This window comes from Gouania willdenowi, chromosome 1 (genome assembly GCF_900634775.1).
Source record: "Gouania willdenowi chromosome 1, fGouWil2.1, whole genome shotgun sequence".
NCBI lineage: Eukaryota > Metazoa > Chordata > Actinopteri > Blenniiformes > Gobiesocidae > Gouania > Gouania willdenowi.
Genome location: NC_041044.1, coordinates 20,694,443 through 20,718,187, shown reverse-complemented (window position 1 = coordinate 20,718,187; position 23,745 = coordinate 20,694,443). Strand labels below are relative to the sequence as shown.

The following is a 23,745-nucleotide window of genomic DNA, read 5'->3' as shown; positions in this document are numbered from 1 at the left end:
TGCAGTTTTTTCCTTTTTTTATAATGAAACAAAACGAAATAAAAACTCCACAGACGCACACAGAATTTTTCCAAATATACTGCTTGCCGAGTAAACATCTCACAGTTGCAACAAAGTGATGCTCCATGATTTGACATGCAACTGTCTCTCCATTTCTCAGTCGCTTCAAAATTTTGTGGTTACTTTGCATGATTCTTGCAGCCTAAATGTCTGATTTTGCTGCAGCTTTTTCAAAAAATTCAGGCAAAAGTTGCTGTATTTTAAGGCTTTGTTATTTTTCCATAACTTTGCATAAACAGGTAACTTTGACAATTTATCTGTATATGGAGTGAGCGTGGAGATGTGCAGTCTTTCATGTCAAGTCCTGAGGTGGCGTACGTACGATGATTATTAGTAGTAGTAGTATAGCATTTTCCATCTTTTCCTTAAACCTTTTCCCACTTCTTAACACACCGACAGTCAAGCATTCAGTAAACAGTGTGTTTATAGTTATTTAAGTATCTTCACTGTTGAATCATCTCCATCTTACATGTTGCTGTTGGTTAAATAATTTGAAAAATCTCTTCTTTCCTTTTCTGATCCCACTGAGGGGAATCCCAGCGCCGATCTCATTTAAATATGATTTACACATGTAAATGTGAGCGTAGACAGGAAGGGGATATATGTGCGCTCACATCTGCGCTGATTCAGATGTTCAAAGGATAGGTGTGTGGTACCAGTCCTACGCACAGATTTAAACAACTGAATTTTTACACCTGTCTCTGGATTGAGACGCACGCTTATTTCGCACCATTTTTCATGCAAGTCTTTGTACTAGGGCTGCTCAATTAATCAAAATTAGAGTACGATTTTGATTATTGCACCCAACGATTACAAAAAACTATCTAAAATTTTTTTTTAAAAATTACATTTTTAATAAATTTTTTATACATATGTTTTATTCGCTAAATAAAACAAACCCACTATTTTGAACATCAACAAATAATAAAGCTTGACACACATATGTTATTAATACTAACTTTGAGTTGTTTAATCCACGCACATGCAAGCTCCTCCCCTCTGTCTTGAAACATGGCAGGAGAAACGCAGCAAAAACACTTGGTAAACAAGTGGCAAGTCAAATTCTCTAATATGGGAAGACTTTGGGTTTGATGGTTAAGACCTAGAGCAAAGACACATCACGTGCAAGAAATGTTTTGTTTTGTGCAAAAGTGAACATACTTGATTTTAGTGTTTGAAGGATTTTATTTATGTTTAGAGAACATATTTTATGTATTTCTTTTTTTTTTAAACACAAACTAAATAACTTTTTGGTTGACAAATAATCATTTGAATAATCGTGATTTCAATTGTGACTGAAATAATCGTGATTATATTTTTTTCTATAATCGAGCACCCCAATTTTTTCATGAGGCCCATGGGCTTAGTCAAATCGATCATAATTGCGGAAATGTTGCAGTGATTGACATAATTGTGGGGCCGCGAAGGGATTGGCTAAATTTCTGCTAATAGTTGGGATCGCATATTCATCTATAAAATAGTAAATGGACTTTAATTCAATAGCACTTTGTTTCCAAATTCCATGGCCTAATTTCTGAATTAATGAAATGAAACAATGGTACGGTAAAATTTTCGCGCCTCCATGTCTGAAACCATGTTTTTTGGTAAGAAAAGGGTGCATTGCCTTCTTCAGTTTAAAGGAAAGGTCTGGCCTCAATTGGCGCATTGTAAGCCACTCTCCTTTTACTGTTTTAAATGTGTTGACAGTACCAATCAGTACATTGTGTTTACAGGCGCTGATGCGTTTGAAAAAGGAAATGGAAACTGAACTCATACAGTTGACTTGGTTCACTGAATCCTTTGGTATTACTATAAAAAGTTGGATTACTGCATTATTCTCTTCAATGTTTAAATACATGTACAGTCCAGTTATGGACCTGATGCCAAATTTGCCAATTATCACATTGGGTGCAAAGTATCATGGCCTAAATCTTGCTTGTGAAATTATTTCACACTTTTTTTTCCCATTTGCTTTGATCTTTTATGATCATTATCACATTGCACCAAAGGTTCTGCTTCATGGTGGAGAATGGTGTTAAATTATGTAACAGTAGATAACAGTATAGTCTTCCTGAAAAAGCATGGGCTACATACTATCAAGCCTGACACAGATTTTACAAACATTAGCCTTGTACACTCAAGCTGAGTAACATCCCTGGCTCATGAATCTTCAAAGAGAAACTACTAATTCAATCACGATAAGGTTTTGTGCCTCACACACTCTTTGTCTAGCTCCCATTGACAATCTTTGATTTATTCTAAATATATTCACTTTGGTGCAGGTAAAGAGCCATTCTTCCCTGACCCAGATCAAAGAGTAATACAAGATGAACAAAGTCAAGACTTTTCCTTGAATTATTGATCATATTTCCTGAAACTGGTTTAAAAAGGTTTCATGTCAGAACAAGTCTCCTCTCTAATTAACTCTAGCCATACGGCAGCCGCAATTTTAATAAATGGCTTACAGTGCTTTAAAATGTGTGAAAAAATCTAGCCTAAATAACCTGAAAACATTTCCTGATGAATGATGCAATAGTATGACTTTATCAAGACCTCTGCTGCATTTGGGCAGCACCACAGTTTCCTATTCTGAACCCTTTTAAAGGTCATCCACCAGCAGAGAGGCCTCTATGGTCTAAATATATACTGAATAGAGAACAACGGTGCTGAAAATTACATTCATTGGCATCAATCTATAATCAAATGCATAACTGTCTTACATGGTTAAAGGTAAACAGCAGACTAGTTGCCTCATTACTTGTTTTTATTAGAAATATTTCTGCAACTCAACAGCCAAGGGTTTTATCTAAACGATTTTTTAGTTCTGATGAACATGCATATTAAACAAGCATGCTACGGGAGGTACATTTACTCTACCTACAGCAAAGAAATAAAAGTACTGTAATGCACAGGGCTATGGTGACATAGAATCTTCTTCCGGAACAAATTATTCAAGAGAATAACAAATTTAGATTAAAAAAAATAAAAATACTGAAAAAATGTAATAAAACCGCTCTAGGTGCCTAATGATGCATAAACAAAGCTTCTAAATACAATTCATTAGGGTATGTTTGGGTATATGTAATTGACTACTGCACTAATTCAGGACCAGTTGTAGGCAGACATACATGAGGGGCAGTCAGAAATGTGAAGGAGGCATCATATGTACACATCATGTTCCAGCACTTTGTTTTCCCTTTGCTTATAGTAACAGTGGTTTCTTCATTGAATTGGGTTGTTAGCTATGTGTCCAACCCCAACCTAGAGAAGTGGATTGCCCCTAATCAGGTCTCTACCTTCAGACCTGTCCATTGGGTGTCCCACCTGAAGACTAAGCTCCTGCTGGTAAAGCTGTTAGGCTCACTGAGGCACACAAAACCCCCTCACCACAAAAAGGTGGCAATTCCTCAAGGGGGGAAACTGAAAAATTAAAATTAAATTAAAAAAAATAACCTCCATTCAAATTTGATCAACCATCATAACATAACATAACATAACATAACATAACATAACATAACATAACATAACATAACATAACATAACATAACATAACATAACATAACATAACATAACATAACATAACATAACATGACTGGATGATTTTGATTCTGTGTTGATGAGTTCACCCAGAGGGAGGGGCCGTGGGGTCCTCTCTGGGGTTTTGGTGGAACAGTTTGCATCAGATGGGAGTGAATTTCAACAGTTGTGGCTGTTTCCATCTCCCTAAATGGTGATCAATCACCTGTTGGCTCTGTCATGGTTGCCATGGTAGCCGTGGTAACCATTGAGTATGGTCTGGTGACAACAGGGGCTGAGGGGGCTTCAGGCTCAGAGGTGGGCCCTGGTCACCTCTGCTACAGCCCTAGAGTCAGCTGAAATGTGGACCTCAGCCCTGGTGGTGATGATGGGACATGGGTGGGGGGGTGCTCACTGGTGGTGATGAGACCCTGTCTCCCCCTCTCTCACCTCCTCCCCCTGCTCATTCACATCTTCTACACAAGATATGATGAGAGCTTCCACCTGCTCCAGAGTCTCATCTTGTAAATGCATCCCCAGGATGAGGCTGTCTGGAAGGGGTCTCGCCAGTCTGTTGTGGGCATACCCAGGAGGGCTTCAAACTCAGCCTCCATGGCCACCATGTAGTGCAGTGATATGCGGTGAGGTTCGTGGCTGGTGAGGTAATTACTTTTTCAGAGTCAGATTTACAAATATTTGAACCTATTTACAGAGTATCTTAAATTCACCATTTAATTGGCAGCTTGCATATTGACTACTAATTGTGTTTTACATCTCATATCAACATTGTTACACCCACACACAGACATATTTGACCATGCGCTGCACACTCCTTGTTTTCTTAATTTGCCATTGCAATTCCACAATTCATACTCAATAAAAATAAAACTGCGATGTATTCATGGTCACAGTGGACACAGTGATAAAACTCAATTATGTTCTCAGTTTAGTCAACAACAGCAGAAGCAATTTTAATGGAAGATTGTTAAAATTAAAGATAAATTTCACAGACAATGGAATTTGTATTCATCATCAAATTCTATCAATTTTGTTAAAATTACATTTGAAGATGTTAGTTAACTGTAGCTTGCAGAATTAACCTTATTTTTTACCCCTCCAGCAAAGGTGATTCAACTCATGCCACTGTTACAAAAGTTCGCAACACATTCAATTCTACAGTAACATTTCCAGGGATGAGATGGCTAAAAACAGCAAACAAGTGTGCGGTGCTTCGCGGAGCAGCAATGGTGCTTTGGCTGAAAGCCTGACCCCCTGTTGCTGTGTGTAGTGTGGTGGCCCCCGGTACGTGTGACGGACGCACAGGTTCGCCGCTCGCGGCTGTCATAGAAGCGGTCTGAGGAGCACGGCAGTGGCCCCAACGGTGTTTGTCACTGTCCAGACGATAGGAGACCACCGTCCACCCGCCCTCATAACCCCGTCTGTCCATAACAGGAGTAAAACAGCCCAAAGGAAGAAAAAACAAGCCGGTAACGAAACGTTTCAGTCCTTAAAAGGACCTTCTTCAGGCAGGCAGGCAGGCTTGCTAATACACGTGTAAAAACGTGCAGGTGTAATAGATGCGTCTCTCGTGAAATCTGAGTATGGAGTGAGGTATCAATCTTTGGTTTGAGGGGGCAAGACATTTATTTGAGGGGCACTGCCCCCTCTTTCCCGTGCAACAATTGTATTGGGTGTAGACTCCATAAAGAGTAGCAATAACTTTAACCATAGCTAATGGAGATCCAAATAAAAAAGTAAAGTAAATCCTGGATAATGTTTTCTTGGTATCTATTAAGACTAACTGTGTTCCATTGAAGGCAGGGGAAAAATAAGAAAAGTTGATTGGGGTGGCCACATTTTTTGGCATATGGTCTACTTTTAAAATGGCTAACGTGTTGATATAACCATATCTCATAAAAGAAAGTGGTGTTTTGTGGCACAGAACTGATATGGGATCTTTTTTGATGGTAAAAAAAAGAAGTTTGATTTAATGTAGGGATGCACTGAAATGAAAATTTGTGGCCGAAACCGAAAAAATATTAACGCTTGGCCAAATACCGAATATCGAATGCGGTTGTTAAGTTTTTCACTATTTTTTTTTAATTGTGCATAAATAGCCTAGAATACATTTTTTAACATGTTTTTTAAAGAAATGTTTATTGACTATTCTGACATTTTTTAAATATTTCATTAGTCTTTGTTTTTCAAAAAAAAGCACAACAAAGTTTTTCGTTTATATTAGCCCTTCAAATAAAACGAAACATCAATGTAAAAAAACTAAATAAAAGTGCATTAAAGGGGAGGTATGATAAAAAAAAAAAAAATCACTTTACAATGGTTTTGCTACAGTTATATACATTCCTTTAGCCTCATTCTGAGGGCCAAAGTTGAAAAAGTTCTGTTTCCACCCTCCCTTGTTATTCCACATTTTGTAAAACGTCAGCTTTAAACGGGCGAGTTGGATTTTGCACACGTTGCCAGGTGACGTCACCTAACACGTCTCCTAGAATGTGAGCTTCTCCCTCCCCAACTATAACAAACACTGCGGTTTAATATAGAATATATATTATTCTTTATTGCCATATATGTAAATACAAACTGCACTTCTTTTTCTGCTGCCGATCGTGTTGGGAGTCACAGCTTGGAGCCACGGACCCATTGTTTACACAATGGTCAAATGGCCGATTATTCGGCCACCGAATATTCGGCTGAATACATTCGGTGGCCAAATATCCGGTGCATCCCTAATTTAATGTCATTATTTTTGCATTCATTCTGTATTAAATTATTTCTGCATTGCTTACATGCTGTCAGTGCCTCACAGTTACACAAAACAATCACTGATGCTTATGGATAATTGGGAAGTTTTCACTCAAAGGATTTTGAGCTTCACTCAAAGTGCCTCAGGGATTTCTTCAAAGTAGTCTCAGTCAAATTAATGGGATTCAGGTATAGGTGACAACTGTGACTGATGGAACAACAGATTATAAACTATAGAAGGCCAAGAGGAAACAATACATTATTTCTCACTTAATTAACCTAAATCTGAGTGTAGATTCCCAAGAATTATAATCACAAACTTGAACATTGCTTTGAACCATCAGATGTTTTAAGTCAAGTAGGTAGCAGACTGTAATCATCACCCTGTTCATATGCAGAAACGCTGAATCAATGGATTTTTTTTCTCCGACGTTAAACTTATGTGGAACTCATGGGAAATAAAGTATAAATTATATTTGCAAAAAGCAGTAGCAACAGGACTTCTCAGTGTTTGTTCACTTGTTAATTTCATAAAATATGCACAGCATGTGACACACTTGCATGCAATGCAAAATATGTGGTGTAAATCTGCTCAAATCACACTGCAATTGATGGAGGAGGGAAAATGACACTGGTTAGAATTGCAAAATAATTTTTGGTGAGAGCACTTCAGGAAGATGTGAATGCTACACACCAAACTAGATTGACTGTACTGTGTGTGAGGAATAATGAGTTTTTCACAAAGTAGATAACTTTCAGAATTCACTGTTGGTTTTTTTTTTTAGTTTTTGTTTTTTTTACTTCATAGACTGATGAGCTCATTCTGTGATACACCCTGCAGGCTACATATTTTGTGTATAAGCAACGAGCAGGCTGCCTGCTCTTGACAAAAATATTACAACAGGATTTATGTCAAGCGTTTAATTGCTAAAGCCATCTCCGAAGTGTACGGGGGGTTAGATCTACACTGACCGAATGCATCTTTGAGAAAAATAAATCCAATGCATATCTTGTATATGAGTTTAAGATATGATCACCAGATATAAACTTCTAATACAATAAAAATAATATAATTAATTTAGATGTAGTAATCAAGTCTCCCTAGAACATGTATCAAACGTAAAATAAGAGCAAATGCATTCACCTCTGTGTATATTAACAAATATTTCAGTTGTAGATATTAGTTAAAATTGTGTAATTGATAATGAACCTAATGCATGTAATTATGATGTACTTATAAATGTAATTGATAGACACTGTTGCTGTTGTAATCATAATTGAATTGTAATTGAGTTCAGATAATTGACTTTGTAAAAAAACACAAACTGGGGAACCATGTTATAGTTCTATAGCTTCCACACAATGTAGTTAAATATTAAAATATATTTAATGTCAAGTTTACCAGTCAGTTCTTTTGAGATTCATTTTATCATTAATAAACAGACGCCCCCAAACCAAAAATATTAAAACCTATATTGTCATTGATTAGGAAGCTTAACAAGGTAAACAGAAGATGAAAAAGAAATTGGATGATAGATAATATTTTTAGTGTATTTTATAGCTGAGTTAAAACATGTAAAAACTAGGAATGTCACGATATTGAGATACCGTGGTATTAAAAGTGCTTTGATACCGTCGTGATTATGTCACGATATAAAATAATGAGCCGTTGCACTTAAAATTAAGTTTTATGGTTGGCTGTAGCGGACATTTTCAAAGTAAACTACAAGTACCATAATGCATTGCGGTGGCGTCATAGTTTAAAAGCGATTGAGCCAATGGCGTGCAACAGTGTGAGGTCAGAGGGGAAAGGAAACATGGCGGATGGTGGCAGCAGAAGAGCCACGTAAAAATGGAGGAGTTTGAAGAACTTGTGCATGATGCACAAAACCATAAAGGAAAAAAAGGTGAACAATATGCAAACACTGCAAGTGTAGCGTTCGCTACTCGTTTGGAAATATGAGCAACATGAGCAGACACTTAACAACCTGGCATCCAAAAAAGTTTAAGGATTGTATCAAACAATCCATTCTGGTCTAAAAACTCTGAAGGAAGCATTTACAACAAAGGGCTCAAAAAATACGTAGTTACACCCAAATATCTGTTGTTGTGGGATTAGACCATCGTGAGACAGGTTAGTTTTACCCTACGTGTGTGTGTGTGTGTTTTAACTTTTATGTGCATCACATCAGCTGCTCACTTATTTTGTATCTACGTTGAATTGAATTTTCCTTTTCAAATAAATAAATAGATCAATGTTGACAATGAGGTCACTTCTAGCCCTAACCTCAAATGTTGACTGTTCATCTATCAAACCTAAATTTAAGATGAACACAGAAAAAGAAAGTTTGCACTTCTTTGATTTCTTTGGCTGTTTAATTATTATTATTATTATTATTATTACTGTTTTTATACCTGTGTTGCCTTGACTCGATTTTAAATTTTGCAGTATTAAGTTTCTAATGTCATAAATGTATGACAAATACTGACATTTTTTAATGGTCATCATTCTACACCCTCAGCAGGGTCCTTGAGGGGTCATGGGAATTTGCCCAACCAGTCCACATGTGTTTTGTGGACCTGGAAAAGGCATTTGCCCGTGTCCCTCGGGGATTCCTGTGGGGGGTCCTCCGGGAGTATGGGGTATCGAACCTCCTGATAGGAGCTGTTTGTTCCCTGTATGACCGTAGTCAGAGTCTGGTCCGCATTGCCGGCAGTAAGTCGAAATCGTTTCCGGTGAGGGTTGGACTCCGCCAGGGCTGCCCTTTGTCACCGATTCTGTTCATAACTTTTATGAACAGTATTTCTAGGCGCAGTCAGGGCGTTGAGGGGGTCCGGTTCGGGGGCCTCAGTATTGCATCACTGCTTTTTGCAGATGATGTGGTCCTGTTGGCTCCAACATACCGTGACCTTCAACTCTCACTGGATCGGTTCGCAGCCGAGTGTGAAGCGGCCGGAATGAGAATCAGCACCTCCAAATCCGAGTCCATGGTTCTCGACCGGAAAAAGGTGGAGTGCCTTCTCCGGGTTGGAGATGAGGTTCTGCCCCAGGTGGAGGAGTTCAAGTACCTCGGGGTCTTGTTCACGAGTGAGGGAAGGATGGAGCGAGAGATCGACAGGCGGATTGGTGCGGCGTCTGCAGTGATGCGGAGTCTGCACCAGTCCGTCATTGTAAAAAGGGAGCTGAGCCAAAAAGCGAAGCTCTCGATTTACAGGTCGGTCTACGTTCCAACCCTCACCTATGGTCATGAACTTTGGGTCATGACCGAAAGAACAAGATCACGAGTACAAGCGGCCGAAATGAGTTTCCTCCGTAGGGTGGCTGGGCTCTCCCTTAGAGATAGGGTGAGAAGCTCAGTCATTCGGGAGGGGCTCAAAGTAGAGTCGCTGCTCCTCCGCATCGAGAAGAGCCAGATGAGGTGGCTCGGGCACCTAATTAGGATGCCCTGCCACGTCCCTCCGGAAGGAGCCCCCTGGGAAGACCCAGGACACGCTGGAGAGACTATGTCTCTCGGCTGGCCTGGGAACGTCTCGGGGTCCCCCCGGAAGAGCTGGAGGAAGTGGCCGGGGAGAGGGGAGTCTGGGCCTCCCTACTGAGGATGCTGCCCCCGCGACCCGGAAACGGCTAAGCGGGAGAAGATGGATGGATGGCATTCTTGTTGTTGTTAGCATTGCTGTAAACTGTGAGCCTTCCTGAAAACCCGTGTGCTTTCCTACAATACCACAGTAATTATCGTAACGTGAGGTTAATACCGTGATGATACCGAACCGTGAGATTCAGATATTGTTACATCCCTAGTCAAAACCGAACTGTTATCATAAGGGATGCTAACAAAGCTAAAACGAGGGGAATGTTACGTTTTATGCGGTTATTTATTTCAGACTCAGTAATTGTGGTTAATTGTAAATGAACTTTAGTAATTGAGAACTTAATTTAAATTTACTTTCAAGGAGAAAATAATTGCAATTTCAATTGTAATTGGAAAAATGCTGGTTAATTTAATCATAATTGAGTTGTAATTGAACATGGATAATTGAAGACATACTGTACTTGTAATTAAAACATGTAATTGACCTAACCCTGTCATAGTCTCTCCAAATTCATGAATTCATTATACATCCGAACTTTTTGCTGAGGCTCGCCATTTTCCCATGCATATATCACATGACTGCTGTAGCAAGATGTAGAAATCACGCATGCACTGATATCTGTCACTTATTGCTTAGATATTGTCGGTCCCTTACAAACTGTTTATACCAGATTTACACAGAAGTGCAAACTACAGCACAGTAATAGTTGAAATTGTTTTTTTTCCCCTCACAAAATCTGCATCCCACTTCAAAACAAACTGCTCTATATTTAGCCCTTAAGTAAAAATGGGTTTGACATCCTGCACTAGAATAAGAGCAGCAGCCACAACCCATTTGGTAAACAAGTAAATGAAGGTTACTGTTGAACTCTGAGAACTTATTGGTACGAGCTGTTTAACAATGGAATTTATATCTCTAATTTATAAACACAGGTGGTTGAGTACAAAACAGAACATGCACTAAACTTGCCAAACTCATTCCGTGTAAATTGACAGTTTCTCAGAGAAATGTTAAAGCTAAGTTTGCCTTCTGTGTTTCGTAGTGGTTGCATTAGACATCCCACAATTGCCAGACCATTGCACATCGACTCTGGTCAAAGGCAACAAAGATGCATGCAGGACATCACAGGACTTTTTTCCCATGGTGAAGAGAATCCACCGGTGTCATCTATTTCATGAGCAAACACAAAGTACAGCATGAAGACACCATTGAAATCAAGACGTACCGGGATTTTCATTACAATTACTATGAAAGTCACTTTTATTTCGAGACATTCCTCCTTTGAAGCAGTTTTACCTGCATCAAAAGCTAAAGCACAGCAAGCGGCCACATTGATAACTGCTGCTCGGGCCAATTTGCAGTTCAACACTGTGCTAGGACTGCAGGATGCACAATTCTGAAGTTAATGGTCAATGTGTGGCATTTCAAGAAACATTCCAGCATCGACTTTTCTACAAGTTCCATTTGCACACAAACAACATCTCTCCACTGGCTTTGCCATTTAATTTCCTCATTTTCTAAATCACTTTCTGTCGCCAAGTGCACATTAAAGATTCTTCCTTACATTGTAAACACTTTGTGACTAAGTGTCCGCAAATGACAGTATGTAATGGTTGTAAAAGTACTAAAATGGGATTTTAGTTTTTTGGGGAAGTTTGTGGGAACAAATCACTACAATGGATTAAGGAGTGTGTAATATAGGGGTCTATTCTCCCATGCGCGTAAGTAAAAACAATCAAGCACAGTAACACCATGGTCATTGAACCAGCTTTTGGTACCTTTGGCAGTGTGGGCAGTTGCCAAGTCCTGCTGGAAAATGAAATGAGCGTCTCCATAAAGCTTGTAAGCAGCAGAAAGCATGAAGTGCCCTAAGATTTCCAGGTAGATGGCTGCATTGACTGTGGACTTCAGAAAACACAGTGGACCGACACCAGCAGATGACTGGAAACCCAAATCATCACAGACTGCAGAAACTTCACACTGGACTTCAAGCAACGTGGATTCTGAGGCTCTACACTCTTCCTCTAGACTCTGGGACCTTGATTTCCAAATGAAATGCAAAATGTACTTTCATCTGAAAAAAGGACTTTGAATCACTGAGCAACAGTCGGTAAATTATGAAACATTCTAAATGAGTAAAATCACGTTACAACAAATGATCAACCAACAAAGAAGATCAAATCTAAAAACTGGAAATAAAAAGTGACAGTTCTTTTAGATCTTTAACTTCATCTTATTGTGTGAAGCCTTAACTGATAGAGAATAGGAATTCACTAATGTCAGTGACATGTACTATATGGTCACTGACAGTCCTCTGTGTGAGTGAGCTGAAGCTTCTGCACCATATTTGCATTGGCATGAAAGTTGGTTGGCTGCTTTAGAAGCAGCACCGTTGCTAAGGTATGCTCTTTCTCTTTATTCCAGTTTATAATGCTAATAGATTCTCTGTGATCCTACTGCAGTGATTTATTGACCTACTCAACTGTATCTTTAAAGGAGAAGCTTACACAAGTGTAGCTTCATCAGAGATGGAAAAAAATGATGCTAATGTAAGAAGTGGAAACCAGATGGAGCAGCATGTGAGGGTGTGATATCCCATACTGTATGTGTTGTATTTTGTTCCTCTCCTTCAGGGAATAGAAATTTTATTCATAACATTTCGTTTGATGCTGCAATGTTTGTTTGAGCTAAGGGAGCCAGTAGGAGCAGTGTTAGATGGACTACAACATGAAAACATAAATTGACGTTCCTCAACATCAGCTGAGTTCAAACATTTCCGTCTGCCTTCTACAATGTCACTGTAAAGATGTCAGCAGAGGTAAATGTGTCCCCTATGGCGTCACATTAGTGCCAAAAAGCAACAAACGTGAAAACAAGAACCGCACGCATAAAACCCTTAGCACACTTGCGGTCCCTTTATGAGGATGAATTCTTGCGGTCATACGCACTTCTGGTTGCGGTGCTGCATGTATTCAGGGAAGGCAGAGCTCTTATCCACCGTATTCACACTGTAATGCTGTGATTCTTAATGTGTTGGAATGTATTGCTGTGAAGCTTATGTATCCTGCTGTGGCAAAGGGTTAGAGTTGTAAAGATTTAGTTCTCTATTCTCCCATGCGCGTAAGTCCAAAAAGCCGTACAGCGGCGCTGTTTTTGGCTGCGTGCTATTCTCCCCCTGTACTTAAGTCAGTCGCTGCGCGCCTTCATCCCACTTACGCACTGTGGGTAGAGTAGCCCTGAAATGTGGGTGTTTCAATTCAAATCTGGCTTTACGCGCATTCTCCGGTGTGCGTAAATCCTTTTCCTCTTACGTGCTTCTAACCCTGGAATAGGTGCAGCGCCCCGATAAGGTGAAACATTATGTGGCACTAGAAATATTAACTTAGTTACATTTGAAGCCCCACGGACTCATGCGTCGCGCAGCAGCTGTGATCACTCATCTGCTGTGCGATTAATTAAAACTGACAGACGCAGACTTCTGTCCACATTGGTCACAGTGATTCAACTATTTTCATATTATGTCCAACGTAAAGTCACAGTTTGATCCACTACAGAGTGAAACAAGCTGTCATATGCGGATGAGGATGAACCAGAAACTGTTCCCACACAATGTTTTAATGAGGCTCAGCCTAGGTCGCTTTAAACAATTTATATTTAAAACTGCGTATTATGGAAGCAAATACTTCTGTTTCACTGCAAACAACTGGCCGGGTTATGTCCTTTTATCTCCAGTGCATCTAACTCGGTCACGCTTAACAGCGATGATGATGATGATGATGGAGAGATTTTAACTGTGACTCAGACAGAAGAATGCGGCCGATCCTCAGTCACACTGCAATAATCTGATCAACCTGTTATATTGTTTATCAATGAAGGCATTTAAAATAAAAGTGAACTTTTTCACGGATTTCAATGATATTTACGAGCATTGGGAAAACTCCATGTTCCGTGATTTCTAGACGGCCCAAAAAATGACATCACCACCTCCTTTCCTTCAGCCCGCCTTTATTCACAGACTACGCAGTTTTGCTCTACGGTGGGCGTGTCAGCAGCCTGGACCGGAGAATACGCGTAGGAGAGAAGCACGTAACTGTAGGCGCACAAAAAAGAGCTTAACTCCAAACAGGAGAATAGACCCCTTAATTACCATTCATCAACCTGATATGGGATGGTATTAATGTGTGTAAATACCACATGATCACGAGTTCTGGTTGGATTTTGTCGACAAATATATTTTGATATAGTTTTCGTTCACATGTATATTTTGTTAAATCAGTCATAGTCTAGTTATTGTCACTTGAAAAAGTTAGTAATAAATTTACAAAAATGTGTAATCAACAAAATCAACACAGGTCTGTTTGTTGCTGGTAATTTGAATAAAGTTATATTTTGTTTACCTGTAAGTCCAAACATGTAGTTTGTGTTTTGTATTGTTTGCATTATTTCTGGGACAATATCTTCCAGCAAAATGTGTTATCATCCCATGCTTACCAGCAAGTAGAGCAACAGGACAGACGTGCCAATTCTTGGGTGAAATCTCTTGCTGCATGCATTATCTTGTGTGATTTCAGTGGAAATCTGAAGCACAGAAATATAGAATGATTATTAGTTCACTAAATTAACAGTATGAAGCATGTTTGGTACAATTTTGGGATGTTTTATAGACAAAAATAAATCTAATTAGGGAAAGTTGATTAAACTGAAACCAGATGGAACAGAAATTGCAGACCCTACCAGTGCAAGTGCCCACATATTCATCATGTATACTTGGAGCAAATAATACAAATTTAATGTTTGACATTTGTTCACGTGCCATAAAAGGATAAAGAAAAATGTCTCGACTTTGCTGTAACTATGGGATTCCTCACCATTACTGCTTTTTTATTAGAAAAATGTACTTTCCTGTCTAAGTACCAACATATGTTTTTTTATGCTGCATTACTAAAATTATATTCAGTGTTGAGTTTTTTGTTTTCTTCCATGTACTTGCTATTTGAATAATCTAAATTACGACTTTAACTTTATCTTCTCCATCTTATTCAAAGATAATATTTATGTGCCTTTACTTTGATTATTGCACTCCGTCAGAATTAGCCTCATATTATTGTGTACTGGTTTCTTTTGTTGTTGATTTCCTCAATTGTTTGCTTTGTTCATAAACGTCCTTGGGAGCCAATAGACGGTGCTAAAAGGCAGCTGACTGTCGCCTTCATAATGTTTGCACACAGAATCTGTCGGGTTTAATGAGGTGTAAGTTCTTAAAGATTCAGGATTTTAATTTACCAGCAGCTGTGCAGACCATAAACAACGTACACAAATCCTAAAATCCCGAAGCTAAGCAGGCTTATCAACACATCGGGGTTTATAGTCATTTATATTACTACCATCCTTTCTGCAAATTAATTGATTGCGCTGTCTGTTTTTATTTCAATAACTATTTATCACATGAGAAAAAAAATACAAGTATTTGCATTACTTGTACCAGTGTTAGATGGGTTTTTAAAGCTTAATGTCCTCTATGCTACAAAATATTTCAAACAACTTGAAAGAACTTCCAAAAGAAATGTCTTTTAATTAAAATATAACATAGGAACCATTGGGAACAAGCAACATTGATTTAGTGGATTGATTTAGAGCTGAAACGATTTCATGAATAATTTGAGTACCTCGATTACAAATACAGATTGAGGAATTTTCTCCACCTCTAGTAATCGTTTATTGCATTTTTTCCACTCAAAGCATGTTATTTCGCCCGGACTATGGTTGATATGGCACAACACGCACACAAAGGATGAAGAAGGGAGCGGACGTGTTTGTTTTAATCAGAGGGAATAATGAGGAAAGACGTGACGAAGACGAAAGCGGATACAAAGGAACTAATATTAAGTTTGGAAACATTTTAAGCTGGGATTCAAAGTAAACACTGTTACGTGTGTTTAGGGCTGGGCGATATGGCCTTTTATAAATACCGCGATATTTTTAGGCCATGTCACGATACACGATATATATCTCGATATTTTGCATTACCCTTGAATTAACACTTTGATGCACAAAATCACACCAGTGTGATGATTCTATATGTCTACATTAAAACATTCTTGATCATACTGCATTAATATATGCCAATTTTAAACTTTCATGCAAAAAAGGGGATATCACAACTAAGTCAAAGTTGACATAACTGTATTTATTAAACAGTGAGTGGCTCAAACATAAAATTGTCAACAGAAAGTGCACGTTCTGTGCAAAATTGTCACAGAGACATTTCAAAACAAGACATTAGTGCAGGATGCAACTCACATGGCATTTCAAAACACAAAATTAAAGTGCACTTTTTGTACATAATGCCACTACAATATTTTAAAACAAATAGTGCCCTTTTGTGCATGTTGTCATTAAGATGACATTTCAAAACAACACTAAATTTAAGTGCACCTCTTGTGCATAATGCCACTAAGATATTTAAAAAAAAAAAAAAAAAAAAAAAAAGTCCGCGAGTTTAACGGTATGGTCATTTTCAACACCGCACAGACTACAAGCTGCGATATATCGAGTATATTCGATATATCGCCCAGCCCTACGTGTGTTCACTCTAAAGGTGGGCATACACTGTGCCATTTCTGGCCCAATTTGAGCTGATTTTTCACTTGTGCATCTAAAGTATTTTTGGGATCAGCCCGAGTCTCGGCTAAACCGTGTGGCGTTCATCATGTAGTATGCAGGGGGTCACGAGAAGCAATTAACACCTCAAAACCAGCCCCCAATCAACAATCGTATTGTTAAAAATCAAACCTGTTTGAAATTCTGGTCTGTCCTCTTGAGGGTATCCCACTGTTGAAGCAGTGCCATGGACTGCCTTACCTCTCACACTGCACATTCGCGAACACCGTAGGACCGCTGTAGAATTGACGGACTGTACTGCCCACGTCTGTTCAGCCAGTTCCCAGTCCATCACATTACCGTCATTTCTATTTTGAAGCTCTTTTTGCTGAGATTAGCGAATGTCTATCGACTTCCGGGTTCTTCTTCTTCTGTTTTAATGGTGTCACTTCAGAGTTCTTCTTCAAAATTTTACGTTGCATTTCTGGAAACAAGACCCCGCTGTGTGTATGGTTGTAAAGTGTCAAGTCGTGTCAGAGTGTCGGTCCGTACAGTGTGAGAACATGAATCGTGAGCTGCGCACATTCGTGCTCAATTGAGTCGCAAAATTTGAGCTGGAGCTGAGTACAACGATTGAAAAAAATCAGTGTATGCACGCCTTTAGACAGCCCTTGTATAACACAACAGTACTTCTTCCATGCTGAAGCATCTCGACCAAAGGCAGCCGTTTTACTCCGAAAGCGGCGAGTCAATGTAAAATTAAGTTAACGTAGCGGCAGCGCAAATTATTTACATTAACGGCATCTGCAGGGCCAGGATTCTGTTAATTCTGATTACAGTCGATGCGTGGCAAGGTCATTATGCCCCTAAAACTGCACGTTAGTCATACAGGGTTTATATAATATGTAAAAAAACAGTGCTGTGGGATGAATATGAAAAATAAAGACGTAATAAAGCTAGCTGCTGGGCAGTTGTTGAATTTACCTTAGTCATTGATGGATAAAACATCAAGAAGCACTGGGGGCTAATGTGCTCCGGACACAGCAGGTATCAATTTTAATTTGAACACTGCAAAGACTCAAAATCTCATCAAGAATATTTGTCTTATTCAGAGGTAAAATGTCTCATTTCTAATCAGATCTCAATATACTTAAAATATACAACCTAAAGTCATTTTTTTTTAACTTGTTTTAAAAGTGAAATGTATTTTTTCTCATAAATATTTATAATTGTTCTTGAACTAAACAAAAATATGTTTCTTCCGATTTCTGAACTGGATGAAAGTTATTTGACTGAGCGAAAGCAGTTTGTGAAACTGGGAGATTACTTTTCTGAATGCCTGGATATTTCTTGTAGTGTCCCACAGGGGGCAGTGTTGGGCCCAAAATTGTTTATTATTTACATTAATGATTTGTGCCAAGTGTCAGAAGTATTTAAATTAATGTTTGCTGATGACACCAATATTTTTTGTTCAGGCAGTGATCTTCATTTGCTAGAGCAGGAGATAAATAAGGAATTAGAGAAGATGAAATCATGGTTTGATACAAACAAATCATCACTAAATTTAAATAAAACTAAATCAATGATGTTTGGTAATGGTCAAAATAATTATCAAATTGAAATTAACCTGGATGGAGTGAATATTGAAAAAGTTTATGAAATAAAATTTTTAGGAGTCATAATTGATAATAAAGTGAACTGGGAATCTCACATTAGTCATATTAGGCGCAAGGTTTCAAGAAATAAATCAATAACTAGTAGAGCAAGACAAATTTTAAATCAGAAGTCCCTATGTATGCTCTATTGTTTACTAGTCTTGTCATAATTTACTTAGTTTAATTTACGCAGAAGTGTGAGGAAACAACTACACAACAACAGGTCAGCCACTCGTCATTTTACAAAAAGAGAGCTTTAAGGATCATCCTTGAGGGTATGTTATAGGGAACATACAAATACACTTTTTGTAGATTTAAAGATCTGGTGAATTTGCAGACTGTACAAATTCCATATAGGGCAAAGCGCAATGATTTACCTCAAAATGTAGAAAAGTAGTATTATTTACGCAGAGGGAAGGAGGGTATATGTTATGAAAACTAAATTTCATAATACAGATGGTACACAGTAGGAACAAAGGTTTCTGTGTTTCCGTACGAGGGATAAAACCAAAAGAAGTAAACTATTGTATTAAAACTTTGAAAGAAGGGGTGGGAATTAATAAGTGTTCAACTTCATCCCACTCCTTTTCGAGCAGCGGTGAATTTTCTGTTTTCTTTAGATTTTTGTCTTGTGTTGTACAAACTATACACCTTTTCATTGTGTGTTTGAAACTAAACTTTTTCTACTACTAATTTTCAGTAGAATACTCGGTTACAACATTTTTGATAGCTGCAGCCCTAGATTGATTTTTAAATTTAAGCTAGCGGTCTTGCCTCTGCACAAAATACATTTTCAATTCACCGTCATAAAAACAAGAAATGGAAGATGAAGAATCAGCAACATTTTTTTTTCTAAATGTCTGTCACTATGGTCAGTTTAGAACGAATTATTTTTCAAATGATTACTTGACGGCAAATGAAAGCATCCACCCACTGAGACCAGTATGTGTTAATCACTTCAGTGTAAGAGGCTGATGGAAAGCTCTGTTTTCTAGAAGTCTAATGCATCTCATTTAGTGGAAAAGTAATATATAGGAGCCTGACAATATTGTAGTGAAAAAGAGATAACCTGGGCCAACTGCATCAATAAATGTCCCACAGATGTTTATCTCTGTAGTCTACTTTATTACATTCTTTAAAAACAAACCTCAACACTAAAAATAGAACATACCACAAAGATGACGTGTGTTCTGCAAACGCTTCATATCGAACCTTGTTTTGCTGTTGTGGATGGTTTGCTGTCTTTGTCTGTTTTGTAACTACAGAGAAGCGTATGTGTGGGTGGCAGACACTTAGGGACAACATAACAACTATATTTTTAAACAAAATAGTACAAAAATAAAGCTATGTCGATATAAAAAATATTGTCACATTGTTTGTGGAAGTTACAGGTAGCGTTTAAATGAGCCGGTATGAGCGGTTCCCAAACATTGATCATTTAAAAATGTTGTTGTTGTGTTAATGTTCATCAAAATTAAACAAAACTAAAAAATGACTAGTGTTTTTTTATTACAACACTATCGACATTAGGGCTGAAACGATTCCTCGAGTTATTCGAGTAATTCGATTACAAAAATGCATCGAGGCAAAATTCTCTGACTCGATGCTTCGTTTAAGCCACTTCCGCTTTTGATGCCTACATGTGCGCGCAAAGTGCGGAACACAAAATGGAGACGGAGACCGAGGGAGACGAGCGACAAGGAGAGCAAAGAAAACGACGTAAACTGTCGAAAGTGTGGGACCATTATAAACTAAAACGGGAGCAAAATACAGTACAATGCGTGTACTGCAAAACAGAATTAGCATACCATAACAGCACTACTTCAATGCTACAACACCTGAGCCGAAAGCATCCGCTTTATGCATCAAGTCTGCCGAGCGGATCCAACAGGTAAGTCTAATGTTATTGTCACGTTCACAGAAGTATTTAATTTAGATCAGTGTTTTTCAACCACTGTGCCGCGGCACACTAGTGTGCCGCGAGAGATCGTCAGGTGTGCCGTGGGAAATTATCCAATTTCACCTAATTGGTCTAAAAAAAAAATTTGAAAACATATTAATTATTATCTGCAAATAATATACCATTGTCGAGTGTCCGTGCTGCAGTAGTGAATAAAGGTGCGTGCACACCGAACGCGACGGAAGCGATGCCGTTGCCTTAAATCGTCCCTGATCGGTAGTTTGCACATAGTGGTGCTTTTTTGTCAGTCCATCATTTCATCGCTCCAGCGACGCGATCACTAGGGAACTGTGTGTGGGTGTGTGTGTGTGTGTGTGTGTGTGTGTGTGTGTGTGTGTGTGGCCCCGGTAACAGGGTAGAGACAGAGAGAGAGAGAGAGTGTTGATGACGTCTTTTTTTTTCCTTCTTGCTCCGCTTCTACGGTTAAATGATCAACTTAACGGAGATATTAAAGGATGACTTCACTCAGAATGTGTTTGATCAGTAGTTACTGTGGTTTTAAAGAAATTTACCGCTTTAATTTTGAACCTGATACTTTGAGGAAGTAGAACAGCCTCCGCTGCAGCCGTCAGCACTGAAGCGGGAGCGGGAGGGAGGGGCTGCTGCCTCCGCTCTACAGACAGTGGAGGACGGGAGATATCGCTTCACGTCGCTTAAAAAGTTAAAATTTTTCAACTTTGATCATGCAAGTCGCGTCGCTGAGGCAGAAGCAGAAGAATGCAAGTGAAATTGGGTCTCCCAGCACAACACAAGACAAGCCATTAACTAGTGCTAAATCATTGCTCGAAAAGATACTGGGGTCATCAGACTCAAGCACCAGTGATGAAGAGGATGAGGAGCAGCAGTTGAGTCAAAATGTCCAGAAGGAAGTTTTGATGTACTTTGGAGAACATCCTCTATCCAAGAAGGAGAATCCGCTGTCATGGTGGAAAGTGAATGCAGCGCGCTATCCAACACTGTCAAAGCTAGCACAGTCCTTCCTGTGTATCCCAGCAACATCTACGCCATCAGAGCGCCTGTTTTCTGCAGCAGGGAATATTGCATCGAAGCGCAGGGCGAGCCTCAGTTCTGAGCATGTTGATATGCTTACTTTCCTTCATTGCAACCACAGGCTCCTTTAAAGAGCTGAGCGCGCACACAGACACACAGTATGGAGAAAGACATTAATGTTTATTATTATGCCTCAGTTTTATCTTAATTTTTTTTTTACACCTTCTTAAAAAGTAATTTGAAATTACTGTTATTTATTTTTGTACTTTAGAAAAAAACAAGAGTGTAATGTGGCAATATGTTTCAGTTTTTTTGTCAACTTTTTTTTGTCATCTTTAAAATACAGAATATGCCAATGAAACTTAAATGCACTCTTTTTTCTTGAAAGAAGCAGCTACCAGTTCGGCTATGTTAAGTCTGCCAATAAAAAAAATTATCTTAAGAGGAATTGAATTGGTTATTCATTTAACTGACTTCTGTTATTGTCATTGCCATGTATTACTATTAAATTAAGTTCAAGAAATTTAATGAAATTTAAAAAAAAATTGTATCCGATTACTCGATTAATCGCCAGAATAATCGATAGAATACTCGACTACTAAAATAATCGTTTGCTGCAGCTCTAATCGACATGAACATGTGTAATTGTTTACACGCCAACCTCTTTAGTAGCAACTAAGAACGTGAGATACATTATCGTTTACGATATACAGTATTGTCAAAAACATTCTCACCAGTAAGAATGGCATCCCACGATAGAGAAGATACATTTTCATGTCGGAAACTAGTGTGCCTCACCAAAAAAGTGAACCAGTCCAAGTTCCTCCATCAGATCCACTCAAACTTCACACAAACATAGTGACAGAAATAAACCTGGCAGCAGCAATTATGAAGTGGAAGCTCAACTAAAGCTAACTAAGCTCAGCAAACCCACCGACACAAAAGAGACTGGGTTAAGAGCTAAAGCTAACCACTTCATTAAAAGGAATAGACCAAGTAAAAAGTACACGGCTTACTGTCATCAAACCACAAAGTGCCATCAATTTGTTTATGGTCAGATTTAACACTTGTATGGAAGGACAAAAGCTAAACATGTCACACGTCGTGTAAAATAAATGTGCATAAAACTAACGTCACCATTCATCCGTCCCAACTTGTGAGACGTATTTTTTAATTATATTTCATGGATTTAAAACACAAAGCTGGTCCCATTAGATAGTAATGTAACTATTGGGATTATTACACCAAAACATCCTGAATGATTAAATTATCAAGCTTGATCTGGCTTAATTATAGGAAATCAGAAAGATATTTATCAACTTCATTATCATATGTAAAATAAGATTCAGCAGCAGTAAAAACACTATTTGAGTTCATTTTGCTTTTCATATGCTTTTTTTTTTTTTTTTTAGAAAACAATTTCATTTTAAGTGAGGAAATAAATGAATCGCATACAATAACATAACTAGTAGAGTGACCCACATGCACTAATACATTCCATAAAATATCAGCTCACGAGCTCTTTGAGTCAGCAGCTATTGTAGCCTTTTTAATGTGTCGAGTGTTGATGTTTTCAAATTTGTTTGTGTTTGTAAGGAACTTGTTTATAGATTAAGTTGGGAATTGTTTTATTTATTTATTGTTTTAATTAATTGCAATGTTTAACGTTATCGTGATAAAAACCAGAAATTATCCTGGTAATTTTTTTTGTCTATATCGCCCATCCCTAGTGGGAACACAATAAAAGGAAGGGTTGTGACGGTCACAGTCATGCAATATAATAAACTCATTTTATTTGTATGCAAAAATAAAATATGCATAGCCGTCACGAAAAAGATTGTACTATAGGATAATCTTTGACAACATATGCAGACATGGTAAATAGACAATAATGGGTACAATACAGTAAATCCCTAAGTGCTTAAATTCACATGTCACATAATGAAGGCAATGAAGTAATAGGCTTGAGTCATTTATAGGAGAGGATTCTGGAATTAAGATTCTCATTAGCATTTTGCTTCTTTCATTAATCTACATTATAGCATTATCTTCCTTTGCAACAACTTGCATAGAAAGGTTATAGGAATGGTTATGCTAAAGTTTAATATGATGACAAACAAACTGCCTGCCATGATAAAGTGATTGTAGTGCAAGTCTAACTTCTAAAGCTCCAATGGTAGAATAAATTGTGAAAAAAAATACATAAAAAAATGCTGAAAAACCATTTGTTTATCACAAAAATCATAATTCTCAAAAGTATTTTGTAATTCTGTTTGAAAACAGTTAAAAATTGGGCTGAAAACCTCAATTTACCCTAAAACTTTACTGGCTGCAGGAAAAGGAGAGCAAGCGCTAATCAAGTCATCTTCATTTAAAGAGCATCCTGACTCCTGCAAAGCTTTAATCCATGGCTTGTTCTGAACATTATCTTATAATTGGAAAGGTCCCCTGGCGCAAGTGGGCTTGCAATTTCCTTCCCGGCCATGACATGGTAATGCCTTGCTGTGCACGTTACACACAGCTTTGAACTTATCTTTCCCTCAACCCTCACCCTCCTCTCTAACTAAATTCTGGGTTGGCTCCAATCTCTTTTTGAATGGAACCAAAATGCAT

At 38.3% G+C, this 23,745-nt stretch overlaps 1 protein-coding gene across 2 annotated transcripts in view; it reads right to left on the bottom strand.

Annotated features, from left to right (window-relative positions):
* inpp4b (inositol polyphosphate-4-phosphatase type II B) overlaps positions 1–23,745 on the bottom strand; it is a 330,847-nt gene that overhangs the window by 274,177 nt on the left and 32,925 nt on the right. For both annotated transcript variants that reach the window (XM_028466420.1, XM_028466336.1), the window contains exon 2: positions 14,419–14,505. In XM_028466420.1, the coding sequence (XP_028322221.1) occupies positions 14,419–14,480 (62 nt within the window). In that variant the 5' untranslated portion in view covers positions 14,481–14,505. The remainder of the gene's footprint in view (positions 1–14,418; positions 14,506–23,745) is intronic.